At 42.4% G+C, this 15629-nt stretch overlaps 2 protein-coding genes across 5 annotated transcripts in view; one reads left to right on the forward strand and one right to left on the reverse strand.

Annotated features, from left to right (window-relative positions):
- LOC109514911 (ran GTPase-activating protein 1-like) overlaps window positions 1-5944 on the reverse strand; it is a 7944-nt gene extending 2000 nt beyond the window's left edge. The window contains exons 1-15 of one of the 3 annotated variants that reach the window (XM_019868366.1): window positions 5844-5944; window positions 4110-4229; window positions 3856-3983; window positions 3654-3713; window positions 3401-3580; window positions 3179-3313; window positions 2825-2983; window positions 2574-2687; window positions 2177-2276; window positions 1834-1918; window positions 1534-1726; window positions 1254-1370; window positions 847-952; window positions 363-448; window positions 145-266 (exon numbers count right to left, since the gene is read on the reverse strand). In XM_019868366.1, the coding sequence (XP_019723925.1) occupies window positions 145-266; window positions 363-448; window positions 847-952; window positions 1254-1370; window positions 1534-1726; window positions 1834-1918; window positions 2177-2276; window positions 2574-2687; window positions 2825-2983; window positions 3179-3313; window positions 3401-3580; window positions 3654-3713; window positions 3856-3983; window positions 4110-4221 (1697 nt within the window). In that variant the 5' untranslated portion in view covers window positions 4222-4229; window positions 5844-5944. Of the gene's footprint in view, window positions 1-101; window positions 267-362; window positions 449-846; window positions 953-1253; window positions 1371-1533; window positions 1727-1833; window positions 1919-2176; window positions 2277-2573; window positions 2688-2824; window positions 2984-3178; window positions 3314-3400; window positions 3581-3653; window positions 3714-3855; window positions 3984-4109; window positions 4248-5641; window positions 5823-5843 lie in introns of those variants that run through there. The other 2 variants (XM_019868368.1, XM_019868369.1) reach the window with 2 other exon arrangements.
- An 86-nt stretch (window positions 5945-6030) lies between these two features.
- Window positions 6031-14354, forward strand: LOC109514910 (zinc finger CCCH domain-containing protein 7B-like). Of its 2 annotated transcripts, none has more exons than XM_019868364.1 (21): window positions 6031-6396; window positions 6583-6649; window positions 7128-7164; window positions 7445-7642; window positions 8289-8447; window positions 8578-8646; window positions 8804-8855; window positions 8952-9121; window positions 9260-9779; window positions 10061-10141; window positions 10280-10441; window positions 10868-11085; window positions 11180-11280; window positions 11373-11554; window positions 11702-11796; window positions 11906-12054; window positions 12188-12293; window positions 12442-12550; window positions 12791-12915; window positions 13179-13348; window positions 13871-14354. In XM_019868364.1, exons 2-21 carry the CDS (start codon window positions 6591-6593, stop codon window positions 14049-14051), a joined length of 2943 nt encoding a protein of 980 aa, XP_019723923.1. In that variant the 5' UTR covers window positions 6031-6396; window positions 6583-6590; the 3' UTR covers window positions 14052-14354. The 2 variants fall into 2 exon arrangements, with proteins under 2 accessions (XP_019723923.1, XP_019723924.1); XM_019868365.1 differs by having other exon boundaries at window positions 6031-6300; window positions 6582-6649.
- The last annotated feature ends 1275 nt before the right edge of the window (window positions 14355-15629 follow it).

Genomic DNA, 15629 nt, shown 5'->3' on the forward strand with positions numbered 1-15629 from the left:
GGGGGGGGGGGGCGGTTGTGCGCCCCCAAAAAAAAAAAAAAAAAAAAAAAAAAAAAAAGAAAAAGAAAAAAAAAAAGCAAGTATCGTGCGATGTTTTATACCTGGAAGCTGCCCGCTGTTTGGCTCATTCTGTCACGCCCTTACCGGGACATGAAGGCCTCCAGCACGGCCACGCTCTCTTTGGGGAAGTAGTCCTGTCGAACGGCGTGCTCCAAGGCCTGCAGGTGACCGGCTACAACCGACACGGGCTTCAACTTATCCTCACTCTTGAGATGACAACATGGTTGGAGAGAAAAGAAAAGAGTATGGAGAAAAAAAAAAGGCTAAGTACAGAGAGGTAAAGGGAGTCACTTTCTGCTCACCTTAATAAGACCCAGCAGGACTAGCAAAGAGGACACAAAATCATAGCCTTGGACGGATGAAGAAAAGGCTTTCCGAAGAAGGGCATCTGCAAGGGGGAGGGGAAAAAAAAAAAAGATCATTAAAAGCTCAGTGGCATTCTCTTTTAAGTATATGAGGCAAGTCCAATCGAGCATTTTGTCTTGCATGCCTGTTGCATAAACTGGAAAGGAAGAAAGGAACTACGCAAATGTGGAATTTGATACGGAAACAGGATTGTAAAATTACAAAATAACCGGTGTACTGGAATGGCTCACACCTTCAATGTCTGAGCGACACAAATAAATTAATGAATTTAAAAAATACAAGCCCATAGAAGACATTTTGAGACTGATAAGAAATACTTAAACATTTTTCAGCCACGCTGCCCAGCCCTACGAAACATGCAATGCATAATAACAAAAAGGTGACTGAAAGGTAACAGGAAGTAATTCACAAAAAACTCACCAACACTTTCCAAAACTGCATTCTTCACGTCATGATTGTCCTCTTTGTACACAGATGCAATTTTAAGAAAGGCTTCAGCTGTTTTCTTTGCATCGGACACATCCACCTGGCAACAAAGGGAGGAAGAAGAAATCGGCTTTATCCCCATGCAAGTCGTTCCTATTGTACGGCTGTCTTGAATTATTTGTAAAGTGTGTGAAAAATGTAAGGTCGAAGATGATTTTAATGTATCCCACGTGGTTGAGGAGAGGTCATACGTGTAACCAAGAAGTGATTTGTTTAATAGAGGAATTAGGATCCATGAATAAAGTCAAAAAAATTCCAAGGTAAACGGTTTGCAATTAAAGTACTGCTGTCTTTTATACCTTCAACATTTATTAAGACCATGAGATTATCCAGTCCCGTACCTGCTGCTCAATCAGTGTTGCTCTTTTGGCCCCCAGCTTGAGCAGTTTGTCCGGCGATGGAAAGCTGAGAAAGGATGAGACATCGGGTGGTCGCGGCGCTGACGGCGGTGTGGAAAACTACAAGTGCAAAGGGAGAGAGCTCAGTTAAAGCAACACGTCTTGTGAAGATTTGGAAGGGGAAAAAAACAAAACAAAAAAAAAAGTTGGGCAAATATTTCATGAAACGAAAAACAATTGAAAAAGGCATCTGAATGATTAAAGTCTTTATGAGGAGGATTACCTTGCTGCCAGTCTTGAAATCTTGCTCCTCTTCTTCTTCCTCATCGTCATCATCATCTTCTTCTTCTTCCTCCTCCTCCTCCTCAACTTCCTCTTCATCTACCTCCTCGTCATCATCCTCCTCATCATCATCATCGTCGTCTTCATCGTCGTCGTCGTCATCTTCATCATCTCCTGGTTCACCCTCATCATCACTAAAGGAAAAACAAAGATTTGGATCATCGACCGCCTTGCGTTACGACCATCCAAAAGCGCAAATGTACTGGATGTTGCCTCAAAAGTGAAGAGATGCCGCCGCTACCTGAGCGATGCCAGAAGCTCGCCCATGCTGATGTCTTCCATGAAATCTTTCAGAGCTTTGCAGCCGTCCTCTCCAAGATAGTTACCTGCAAAAACATGCAATATTATAGTCATTGTTATAGTCATCGTCATCCTGCCACTGACTGTTAATGTATTGTCTTCTATTTTTGGATGTTGTCCAAGTGCTGTTTTTACTCAATGTCTTTTGACGTTTGTTTTAAAATTCGATTTACGCTCATTTATTTACCGGTAATCCCAATGTGGGCTCGGCTAGTGCATGTTTAGTTTTATTGACTCCATAATGGGTAAGTGATGAAGGAATTAGAAATCTTGCCGTTCTTCACCATTTAAATCCAGTTTTTCCAGCTGATTCTTGTTCTTGACTGCACGGGCCACTGCCAGTGCAGCTTCTTCAGTTATCTCTCCAAATGACAAATTAAGTTCCTGATTTTGGCCAGAGAGAAAACACACGTCAAGGGGGAGAGAAAGGACTCTCCAATAACCACAGTGGAGTAAAATAGTCTCACAAAATATATACATGTCAATGATCATTGATGATGCCCTTATTTGGACACCCGTGATTGCCATTTAGCTGAAAACTGAACAAAACCCGGTGTATATGGAATAAAACTGGAAAACTTGATCCAGACAACAATATATTTGCATTTCTGTTTTCGAGAGTTGATTTTGATCATGCCAGTCTCACAGATTGTAGCTGATGACAGGCAAATGAGCACTCACCTTCAAAATTGGCAGTCCTTCCGAAACAGTTTCAGCAATGGCTGTGGCTCCAACTGGCCGCACCAAACAGTCGCCAAAGTTTATCACCTGGATGCTTCGTAAATGTTTCAGGGCCTGCGAATGACAGCAAGTGTGAGCACAGCAAGAAAAATTTTAGTCAACCCTATCGTGTCAGACTGATCGGTTGGTGATGCCCTTTTTTTTCAGAATAATATCGTTATTATTTACTTATTCTACTTTTGGAATCATACCTGAGCCATGGCAACAGCGCCCTTCTCAGTGAAGGTGTTGTCATTGAGATTGAGGGTGCGCAGGTTTGGATTGTGCTGTACAGCGGTCGCCAGGGCTTTGACGCCTGGGTGGTTGATGCCATTCTGGGGCATGTGGATCTCCTCCAGGCTGCCCATTAACTACAAACACAAGAATGAGTTCTGAGTTCCACTTATACAAGAGGAAAGAACAAAAAGGAGCAATTTTTTTTTTTTTTGTCACTAAAAGGAAAGCGTGCCTCCCCCCCAAAAAAAAACAAAACAAAATGATTTGGAGGCCAGCTGTTCTGGCTTCTCTATCTATTGAAAATCCAATTGTCTGTTTAACCTCTCTACCTGGAAAGCTTGAGCGAGGGCTGTGGCTCCGTCATTCTCCAGACGATTCCTCCCGGCGACAAACACTTTCAGGCTTAGGGGAGGACCTTCGGCGCTTGACTTTTTATGGCACTCGATCAGTGAAGCGGCCAAGATCTGAAAAGTGCAGAACAGAACGATCCTATAGGAAATTGTGTTTATATAAAATAAGTATCAATCAAGGACAATTTTCACATGCTTTACCTTCCCTCCTCCGATGCCCATGCCGCAGTTGTTGAGTCGTAGTTCCTGCAGAGTGTAGCAGGAGGAGCTTTTGAGCAACCGCTCAATGCCCTTCACCCCATCTGGACCGAAGGCGTTGTCACTCAGATCTAAAACCGTCAGCTTGGCACCTGCCAGCGTTAGAGCATCACCCAGTGAATTCTTCGACAGAAAGAGAGAAAAATATTGGGAACTTGTAGTCGTCCAGAACAACCAGGGAGGACGACGCCGTTACCAAAGCAGGCGGGATCTCAGAGCGGAGGCGGCCAGTAAACATGTCACTCCAGTAACAGCGCTGAAAGAAACAAACTATTTATTTCTTGCTATTTGCTCTTAGAAATCTCGAATCACCTTCAGTGTAGTGTACAACAAAACCAAATGTCTTAAAGATGCAAATTAAAGTTTAGAGAAATATATAGAAAGTATACGCCTGAAACCTTGAACTGGCTCTTTGTCTCGAGGGCCTTGGCGATGGCTTTTGCAGCCTCAACACCTACTGTGTTGCCCTCCAATCGCAGAGCTTGGAGGCCTTCAAAGTTCTCGATCTCCTTCACAATCTCTTCAACTTGAATGTGGAAAACGGTTAGGACAGACAAAAAAAAGCAAAACAAAATATTTTTAAAAACATACAAGACTAAAAGGTGTTTCTATCCATTTTTTGGCTGAAAGAAAGGAAACGTCACCATCTCACCTGATTTAGAATCATCGAGCTTTCTACATTGTCCTTTGTAACTCAGCTCTGCTTCTTCAACTTTAGCTTTGGCCAAGGAGTCGGCCAACTGTGAAACAAGGTCTGTCGCCATGACGTTACCTGGGGATAAAACAGTCATGATTTTCTTTTTTTCTTAGGTCAGTTCATAAAACTGTCAGAAAGATTTTTATTCCTTGTAATCGACTTAAGTGCATCATATCCTATAACGGGTGACCAAGAAATAATAAACATCGTCTGACTGCAGACTGCATGATTCTCTGCTTTTTAATTTTAACCGGTGACACCGTGCTGCGTGTTGTCTTTGTGATATTTGTGGCATAAAATTATCTCTGCACAAAATATTACTTTCACATGCACATACTCCTTGAGGTTGAGAAAGAGGGGGAAAAAAATCACATGGACCCAGGTTGGGTGAGTAGGGAGGTTACTCTAGCACGGCGATGTTTTTCTCTTCCAAGAACTGTCAGATGCTCAGGCGTTGTGAGCAGATTTGTTGTCATGGTGAAGCAGCCATGGGATGTCTTACCCCAACTACCGCTTCTTCACTCACTTAGTGTCACTCATTGTTCGCGTAAATGAAAATATGTTCAGAAGATGACATTTACAGGCAATTTACAACATGGCCTTACAATGGTGGCGTTAAAGCACATAATTGCAACCAAAACATGAGCTTCTTTCTGGTCCATTTACAATTACAATGTGTTGGGGGCCAGATTGCTGACCCCTTTTCTATAAGTACTCGCAACAGTTGTCTCTCTGAATGTGTGCCGATGTAATGATAGCTATTGAGAATGGGCTTTGTGCAACCAAAAAGAGCATGACAGTTCTGGCATTTGCTGTCTCGTTTGTTTTGAGAAGAACTGATGCACCTAGGCAAGTACACGAATCAGGTGGGACAGCTTTACCAATAGAACCTAAGTGACATTACCGTTATGTAGGCTTTACATGATCAGGATTTTGGAGCCAACCACCCAATGACAATGAAACTCAAAAAATTCTAGCCAAAAAATGCTGATAAACATTCAACAGCTGGCAAATGGAGTTGGGGGGCGGGGGGGCGACATCCCCTCAGAAATATTTTAAAATATGTGGGGGGCGGGGGGGGGGCAGACCGTATTGGCTGCGAAACCTTGCATTATAAACAATGACAGCACAGAAGGTCCCTGAGTGAGGGAGATTGTGTTTGCTGTAATGTCTTACTTTGCACAGATTCGGTCAATGACGTAATTGATCGATCGGTAAGTTGTCATAATTACAATTAATCAGCAATTTTGTATTAAAATACAAAATATCTACCGATACGGTCTTCCAAATCAGATCTGTGTAAAGTCTATCATAAAGTACAGGACTTTACAACAGGCGATCTCTGGCTAGCATTAGCCATCTGATGCTAACTTGATGGATAGAGAACTTTCAAACCTAGTCAGGAGGATATACAGTAGCTATTGAACCGCGGCAGTCAGTAAAAATTCTCAGTAACTAATCATTTGTCTAAATATTTAAAAACCTACACGTTTGTGTGTCGTGGACGATACGGAACGACCAAGTTAATCTTGCCAGTTGTACTGTATTAAAACGCAACGTGGTTCGGCCTCTCTGGTCAGTGAACAGCACAGGACCGACCAGCTACAGTTAAGGTCCACAGCGAACTTAGAAAAGTCAAATATGAAACTAAGTTTGTTCTTATACCAACGAAATAAATCGCAAAATTACCCGACCGACGCAGTCTTCAATGAATGCCGTCGCGTTCACGCTCCCGCTCGTTTCCGACGTTCAAACTACAGTTCAGCACAGCACAAAACACTACTTGACGACTCAAGAGTTGCTGGTCAAGGGAATTGTAGTTCATTAGCCTACAAAGGCGTGTTCAAATGCCACTGTAAGGCTCCCCAAAACCAATTATTCTTAGGACGGACATGCAATGTGCAGACCCAAACCTCCCTAATTTATCTGAAAAATCTGTAATATTTACTGAGTGACGACCACTGCAGAGGTAATCAGATTGAGTCATTTGACGGCTTCTAGCGATTTCTACGACAGCCAATCGCGATTTACCTTGCTAAGAAGTTGACCGAAGTCATGTGATGTGGAGTTTCAAGGAATCGAAACCAATGTAACAGTCTGTGTTATCATATTTGCTCGCGGCCTTCGTGGTTTATTGTCCCCCGAGGTAAGACACTCGCCGCTGGAAGTCTTCCTGTCTCGTCCTGCTCGCTCATCACACCATTTTGGCTGCGGATCAATGAACTTCCCAATTTAAAGGAAGGTAAGTGGGTTTCAAGTTGTGCTCGACAGTGACGCAGTGTTTCATTGTCAAACTGCCCCAAATGGTCAATGTCCCGTCCAACACTGATAGCGTGCATTACTGCTTCCTACTTATGTTTAAAGCCCCACAGGACGCCAACAGCATTTTAGCCTTAACTTTCTAATGCTTTGTTTTCATTCTCCCAGGGAGGAAGAATGGACTCGCAGAGAAAGAAACGCAGGAAAGAAATACAAGCTTCTCTGAATTTCATACAGTAAGATTTTAATCAGCTTTTTAAATGTTGTACATCTTTATTTGGAATATTGACATAGAAAAATCAACGAATAAAACGCATTAAAACATAAGTACATGCATTCTAGTTGTGTTTGTTTTGAGTCTAATGTGTGCAGTATCCAGTAAATGAAAACTTACGGGAAAACTGAAACTAAAGTTGAAAAGACATTTTTGTTAACGGAATAAAATAAAAACGAAAAGGCTGAAGAAAAAAATCAAAAACAAACTGAAACTTCACCTTACGTTTATAAAACAAACTAAACTTAACTATAAATATAGAAAAAAATGGCCATTGTTTTCATCTTTGTCGATGAATAAACCCGAGCTGTCAGAGTTCATTTTAGATATATTTATTTTCTTATTGCTGTATAGCTGTACAAAAGGAGTCAAAGAGAATCACGACTACTTTAACCTCTTACAACTGCGTATAATTTCAAAACTTTCTACATGGCTTTCAGGTCTTCACTGGCGTATCCGGATCGTGAAGGCTACAAGGTACAGTTGCTCTCTGCTCCCTGAATGAAAACTGGAAACATTAAGACTTAAAGGATAAAAGGCTTAATTTAACCATTTTTCTTTTATGTCTGCAACTTTGCAGCATTGTTTCAGTCTACGTGTAAGGTAGTCTCTCGTGTTCTCGTAAAGTAACCTGATGCCTGTTGTTTACAAATATCCTCAGTTGGCCTGTACTTTTTGTATCAATTTTATTGGTACTGGAGCACAAAGTTTGTGCTACTTTATCAACACGTCACCATATCTCTGTTTTGCTCCACAGGACTTTTTGATTAAGTTGGTAATCTCTCTTCTCGAAGAGGGCAACAGCTGGTTCAGAGATGGCCACTGGGAGCAGGCAGTGGGCGAGTTCAGCGAAGGCTTGAATGTTTCTCACTATGTCTCAGGAGAGGGATTCCACATTCCTCAGGATTTATTGGAGAGTCTGTATGTCAATCGGGCGACTGCCTACCATAGCATGGTGAGTCTGCTTTCTCCGATTGAAATCTATCAGTCGTATTATGTGACGTTAAAGCAACACACCGCTCCAGATTAATTTTCTTCCTTCAATCTATTAGACCGTGCATATGAACATTAATAGTGCAAATATGAATTTAATAGTGCAAACATGAATGGCATTTGATTCCCTGAAAAAAGGTTCAAGCGGATTAAATATCAAAATAATTACATACCCTGTACGCTGCCATACAGGATATTTTTAATTAGTTGACCTAATCACCGCAGAGGTGCTAAGTTCAATTCCGGTTCCAGCCTTCCTGTGTGGAGTCTGCATGTTCTCCCCCGTGCCTGCGTGGGTTTTCTCCGGGTACTCCAGTTTCCTCCCACATTCTAAAAACATGCATGGCAGGTTAATTGAACACTCGAGATTGTCCCTAGGTGTGAGTGTGAGCGCGAACGGTTGTTCGTCTACGACTGGCTGGCGACCAGTTCAGGGTGTACCCCGCCTACTGCCCGAAGACGGCTGGGATAGACTCCGGCACGCCTGCGACCCTCGTGAGGATAACCGGATTAGAAAATGGATGGATGGATATGAATATGCTAAAACCTTGCTATAATCTACAATACTGCTCTTAATCTATTTCTATTTTGCCTCGTGTGTTCTACAGAAGGAATACGATAATTGCATGAAGGACTGTGACAAAGCTCTGGAGATGTGTAAAAAAAGCCACAAGGTGCTCTACTTGAAGGCCCTTTGCTTGAAGCAGCTTGGCAAGTACAAGGAGGCTTATGACTGCACACGCGACTGTCTGCTCATCGCACATCAGGTAAAGTTGAAAAGTGGCCAAAAAGGGAATTTAAAGAACAGCGGATTAGCAGTAACTTTGCTCGGACAATACACAGTCATAGCAGTCACTAAAGCTACCGTTCTACATTGTGTACGTAATCTCTTTACAGGACAAACAGGTGAATGAACTCGCGGAGGAACTTGCCAATCATCTGGGATTGAAAAAACGAAAGCCCTACGTAAGCGAAGTAGTGAATACAATCTTTTTATCTTGACCTCAGAGACAAGACAAAAAAATTCCATGATGCACCAACTCTCTTGGATACCCGCAGATGCCTTTCACTCAAGTAAAGACGTACTTGATACCATTTCAATATGTCTGTTTCTTATGTCTAGGTGTCTTACCATGTAGGAAATGTTACAAACCCTTTGAGTAAAATTGCACCAGGTAAATCTCATCAACATTGCAGCCACCATATATGCCTGTTTTCACAAACGCGTTTGAGAAAGTGAACACATTTTTTTTTTGCATGTGTCTCCCCAGTCAATTTTCCCAGCGTGCCTCAATGTGTCCTCCCCGACAAAGCAAATGACGGAAAACAGTCTGCCGTCTCCGTCCTGGACAGCCCGGACCCTTTAGAGGACTGCGAGCTGATAGGAGACGACCTGGACAATCTGCTCGACTGCGTTCCTAATGAACATTTCGCTGCTGAGGTAAAGACGAATTGTTGGGATTGTGAGAAGCCATTTTTCCGCGAAGCGAAAGATACCTTTGCGAAGATAAAATGTAAAAAATTACATTTGATATTTGTAAACAGTATTTTTGAGCATTTCTTTTTGTTTGTGTTCTAGGTTCACGTTCAGAAAGCAGCCTCACTTCCCAGCATGGAAAGCACTTTTCCGTTGACTGTTCCAACGCCTCATCTCCCGCCAGCCTTCTTGAGCTCTTCCATGAGTGGAATAAACTCCACGAGCTCCCTTTCACTTGGCGGTCAAAACTCACTAGATACCCTCGATGACCTGTCATCTCCACACGGACTGCATTCCTTAGACAACCTCCCGGGAGGCGTAGCTGGTGCAAGTCTGAAGACACCAGTACTAGATTCCCTGGATGATCTCTTGGTGGCGGCTCCTCGCGCTGTATCGCGAGAAGCCGCTCAGCCCAAAACAGAACAACTTGAGAAGCCATTTTCTGATTTCCGGCTCACCTGTGATCCGTCTGCTCAACTCGGTTCCGTGTTGAGTGTGACTCAGCAGCACTCCCTGGATTCTTTGGACTCGTTTCCTGCAGTGAAAGGTCAAGGGCATTCTCCGCCCACACTCGCACAGAAGGGAACAGGCTTGGACTTGCGCAGTGATTTCAGCTCCGCCGGTGATTACAGCTCATTCATAAATTGATGCGTTATTGGCTAAAAGGCACACTTATGCTGCGTTAAGTCGTTTGATACAGTACCTTGGTCTAAACGACACAATTTTATGTCCACCAAGGAATGAGCGCGAGTTACACTTAATAAATTGTTGCAAAATTTACAATTCATTTTGTCGGGCTTTGGAATAAGGGTGCAGATGTTATCGTTTATTTGTGCTTTTGGTTTCAATTTCAAGACATGTAAAAATATAACACGTCATTCATGTTCTCTCTCTGCCCTTTAGCAACACAAACTCCGGTGCCAAACACTCTGTCTGCCACCCACGACTTCATGCAAGCTTGTTCTAGTTGCTTTGCTCGCGAAGGTGCGTGAGTCTGGACAATGCCCATTTGTCCAACTCTACATTGTAGTTTGGTGTAAAATGTTCATTGTATTTTTCACTGCGATGAATCTTTCAAAATCTTGTCAGCGTCACTGCACACTCCTATTTGTTTGTTTTCAGATCGAGCGACATACACCTTCATTCACAAACCTGACCTGCACCACAGCTGTGAGCGAGATATTCTCTTGTGCAGACGAAAAGGAGTTTTTCCCTCCGAGTGGACCAAAGTGCGACCCCCGCCGACATGGACAGCCATCACGGGGCCTTTTCTCCTTTGCAAACGTGATTATGATCAATCCTCAATGATACATTTTGTCACGTTCCCTTATAACTTCATATAAAACAAACAACAACATTTGAGTTTTGATTGGCCTTCCCGTGTGGAGATTGTATCCTTCCCCATGCTTGCAAAGGCTTTTCTTTGGGTTGTTTCCCACATTTTAGAGCTTCACATGGTAATTTAATTGAAAACACTAAATTGCCCATAAGTGTGACTGTCAACAGTCTATATGTGGCCTCTGGCAATGACTGGCTGGAATCCAGTCATGATTTTTTTTTTTTAAAGCTCATTTCTGTGAATTGCGCTGGATATTAGAAGGGAACACCCACCTACAGTTCATGAATGTTCTGATGTGAAGTGATTCTAGGTTCTTATTATTCATCTGCTTACCTGGTCAATTTTTTTTTTTTTTTATGTTTGGTACATAGACGTGCAAAACCCTGCCGATTTGGGCCTCTGTAGGTTTGGGGAAACGTGCCACTTTGCCTTTAACCAACTGGAAATCGACGTTTGGACAGAGGAGAGGAAAGGGACCTTGGACAGAAATATGCTGTTTGGACCACTAGGTGTTGCCACTGGCAACCCAGTGAACAGCATTAGACGCCTTCTACAGGAACACAAGGGCACGTTCTTATTCCTGTGTCAGGTCGGGACACTGTTAGGTCACTGCATGATGGAGAACGAATTGTATATGGTAACCTTTTCTGTGTTTGTATCCGGATCTGTTTTCCTCTCATCAGGAATGCTATAATGGTTGGCCACGGATTATCAGTGAGCGCTGCCGAGACGATCACACTGTGTGCTCTAACACATTCGCCCGCCACTCCTTTGATGCTAACAAGTGAGTGGAACGCATCAGTCACTTTCATGTTCACTCACTATAGTCCCTTCTATCATTGCATAATTCAATGACATCTACTTTGTGCTTGTCAGGTGTTTAGCATTTGAAGAGACGGCCACAAACTGCAACTACAGAAAAGTGCGTCCATTTAACATACTGGCCCACTTAAAATTGTGCAGCCAAAAGATTCGCGACGGATGCCCTGGGGAGTACAGATGCGCTAATGCTCACTCATTCATTGAGCTACAAACCTGGAGGGTACAGCATTACACAGGTGCTGTCTATCAGAAAATAAATATTCTATCCTTGTTTACTCTACAGGTTTCTACAATGCATGTCTTCATTGGGCAAAAAGATAAAGTTGTAATTTTAATTTCTTTCAATTGGTGAATTTGTCTTTTTGGAATGTTCCTGCTTCTAGGAATCACAGCTGATGAGATTGTTAAAGTCTCAAAAAAATATCACGCGGGACAGGAGCAGAACACAGGGACGGAAAGGAAATTGCGATGTAGTGGAGTAAGACAGATTCCCCCCCACATCACTTTATTCCCCCATCACCGATTAGATGTGCATGTCATACAAAAGCTGGCTACAAAAGATGTTAACCTCCTTTCTTTTTATGCAGGTACCTGCTGCCGCAAATGGTGAGGAAACACCAAAAGGCAAGAGTTTGAACATGAAGATGAAGTTTGTCTGCGCTGTCTGCTTACAAGACGGCCTCATAAGTATGCCGAACAAAACCCTCCAGTATTGCTCTGCCAAGGCCAAGCACCCGTAAGTACAAGAAGCAGGAAGCTGCAAAGAGTCGAACTGACGACTTGAAATCCAGTGGCAAGCTGTACTTTTGCGACTTGGGTCTTCACACTCTCTCTCTCTTTTCACCACAAACACTAATGAACACTTTCAGGTGGACCAAAGAGCAAAACACGCTGTTGGTGAAGTCCTTGGACAAGAATAATTGGGTTCCTGTCAGACCCCTTCCACATACAAAAAACTTCCCTGCGCAATATGAAGTGAGTCTTCATTTTCAATTGAGTGCTTAGCAATTTATTTTGAAGTAAATTTCCTTCCTCTTGTGTCATGTCGCCGCTCCACATGACACTTTGGGCTGTTCTGATTTGGTTTAGTGCTTTTATTAGCATGTACGTTTCCTTCTGGCAGTTGTGCGGCTGGATGTTGAACAAGAAGAAATGTGATTTCATTGGGAACTGCTCCTTTGCCCACAGCACAGAGGAAAAGGACATGTGGATGTATATGAAGACTCAAAACGGCAAGTGATTGAAACAAACCAGGGCGCAACTCAATACACACCACTTAAACAAAGCGTGTTTGATGGACTATTGTAGTTTACTGTATGGAAGCATCCTTTGATTTTTTTCTGCATGCAACCTATGGAAGATAAAGAATTGGATACTCCTGCCCTAGTGTCAGCATATCTGCCACTACATGCATTTGAACAGTGTCCTTAATGATGAATGATCTGTTTTTTTTTTTTTGTCTGTCCCCGCAGTCGTTGAAATGCAGCAGATATACAACATGTGGTTGGCACTAAGCACACATAGTCGCCAAGCAGACAAAGCCGTGTCCACCCAGGAAAAAGACATTGTCATGCCAACAGACAATGCCGAACCGACGGTGGGTAATTAATATTACCCTGAGTAGCAAAATGTGAGAGTAAAAACTCGCTGGCCACAGGAGTACAGTTGTTTAGTTTGTCACTTTATGTTAGTGCAAGCACCCCGAGGGACTATTTGTGCACAAATAATGAAAAGATCCATTTTGTATAATTTCCCCTTTAATGAGGTGTCCATTTATAGTGACTTGCGATCTCATGTTGTTGCTGAAGTGCCATCGGCAAGCAAGGCGATGACTGCTGCATTTGCTCTCTCCTAATTCAGTCTGGCTTCAACTGCCCTCTGTGTGGGAAGCACAGCAACAGCGAGCGGCAGTGGCAGCGACACATCTCCACCACTAAGCACAAGGACCGCCTGTTCAGTTGTGAAGGAGAGGACGAGGCTTTGAAGTGGACTCACCGCTTCCCCGGCGTCTCCTTCGAGCTCTGCGCCAAGTAAGACCTCACTTTCACTTCGCCTGGCCAACCTAGCTCCACAGAAAGCACAATTAGTATGATGGTTTTATAGTCCTCAATGTTATCGGCAGCTGTTGGAGTGTCCAGCTAGTAAGGCAATTGTGTTCCTTAATAGTTTTTTTTATTTTTTATTTTTTATTTTGGTTAGGTAACCAAATTTTCCTTGAATTCTGATTTCAAAACAAGTTATCCATTAATTTGACACTTGATAAAAATGTTTCTTTTTTTTCTCCTTTTTCAAAAATTGGGGCAAATACTCTATTAGGCTATTGACATGTAAAAATATGATGAGGCGATGACACTTTTGTATGGTTTTATCGGCATACCGCCCCTCTGAGGGAAACCATATGGCCCTTGACACCAATGAGTATGACATCCCTGTTAGATCATTTGGATTCTTGATGACGACAACGGAGACGAGCCTACGCAGGGGTCTGTTTTCTTGGTGCTCTATTCTGAATGAATTTCAAATTCACGTGGTATGTTTCGATTGTGTGTTAGGTCCGAAGCGGACTGCCCCGATGGTGCCAGTTGTGAATTTGCCCACAGTCCTGAGGAGTTGCAGGAGTGGATCGAGAGACGAGATTTCCTGTGTCGCAAATTGGCCAAAGCGAGGGAAGACAACCTCATCATGCCTGATGAAGTTGACTTTGGAAAGTACAACTTTATACTTCAAGTCTAAGAATTTTTTCATCACATTAATTTGACCATTTTTTAAAAAGAGTTGCAGTACCGTGAAAAAGTATTTGCATTCTCATTGAAAAAAAAATTTTTTGCATCGTTTCACACAATCATCATTTAAAAACCGCATATTATGTTCATTTGGGTCGTCTTTGTCAGGTATTTTCATTTGTTTGGTGATCTTAAACATTCAAGTGGGGAGACCTTAAAAAAGTAAACATTTGAGAAGAGGCCAATTACTTTTTTTACAGCACTGCACTTTCTTTCTTCCGTACTGCACAATTTCCATTCCCTTATGTAGTCATAAAAAATACTAAACACATTTATATATTTTTTCAACTCCCAACAACAACTGTTTTTTGGGAAATGGCAGATATATTATTTCTGATTGCTGTGTTTCTTTTCCACTTTTTCTCGATTGCTTGTGTAATCACTGGAATTTAAAAAAAACTGTGACGTTGAAACTCGCATTTCTCTTATGATAAGTGGCTTTATCCATGAAGGTACCGGTACACAAAAAGGCACACACAATCCTCAACAGGTTGTTTTTTTTTTGTGTGGTAAAACTTTGTTATTTTATGTTTATGTTTTATCTTTTTGGATACACTAAATTTGAATAAATGATCGGTGTGCTCTCATTTTGTGGAAAGATGCACCCATACACTCGTTACAAAACAAAACCATACTACCTCCTTCTCCATTAGTTGGATTTTTTTTTTTTACTTGAGGTAAGCTATGTGTCTATTGCATTAATCAATTTTTGACTTACGCATTTTGATCCGGTCTGCCCACACACACGCGTAAGCAATGGATATACAGGCGCTCCCCGCTTTACGAACTTTCGTATTGCGAACAACGGTACATACGAACATTTTTGCGGGTACAGGTATGTCGAAAAATGTTCTCGGACAGAGATGCTGTCAGTTCGATTTTGTAGTGGCGCGCCTTTTTCCGAGTACTGTAGTACTTCTTTCCGCCGCTAATACCGACGTGAGGCGCTGTGAGAGGAGGAGGAGGAGGAGGAAACGCCTGTCCCCATGAAGAAGTTCGAGACGGAACTCTCTCCCCCTCCATCATCTCCTTACTGCGGTCAAGCCAGCCTCCACTCGCAAAATTGAAGTCAAGTGAGCCGCCACTCCGATTGTGAGTGCTCTGCATTACGGTAATCTGCCGCCAGCGAGTTGCGTTAGCCACCTTCAAAATAAAAGTGACCCCACGCATGCATAAACGTCATTTTTTGAGTGAAAAGAAATTAATTAAAATATAAAATAAGTACTTTCTTGGCTGTTGGGTAAAGATTCACAGAGGAAGAACAAGAACTCTCACAACAGCACCAATAAGCGTTCTCAAGTGGAGATAGAAAATAAAGTCAATGGTGATTCTACATCCATTTCACTTGATATTAAAAAAAAAATCATTAAAACAATTAAATTTGGGTGATTGCGCAACCACACCAGGTTGTCGACACACAAGTGCACGCCAGGTATACAACCACAGTACTGGCATTCATATCGAATGTTCCATCACCAATTAAAATGCCTCTCAAATATGACATTTTGAGCTCCTCTCCTTATTTCAA

This window comes from Hippocampus comes, unplaced genomic scaffold, assembly GCF_001891065.2.
Source record: "Hippocampus comes isolate QL1 unplaced genomic scaffold, H_comes_QL1_v1.1 scaffold314, whole genome shotgun sequence".
NCBI classification, from domain to species: domain Eukaryota; kingdom Metazoa; phylum Chordata; class Actinopteri; order Syngnathiformes; family Syngnathidae; genus Hippocampus; species Hippocampus comes.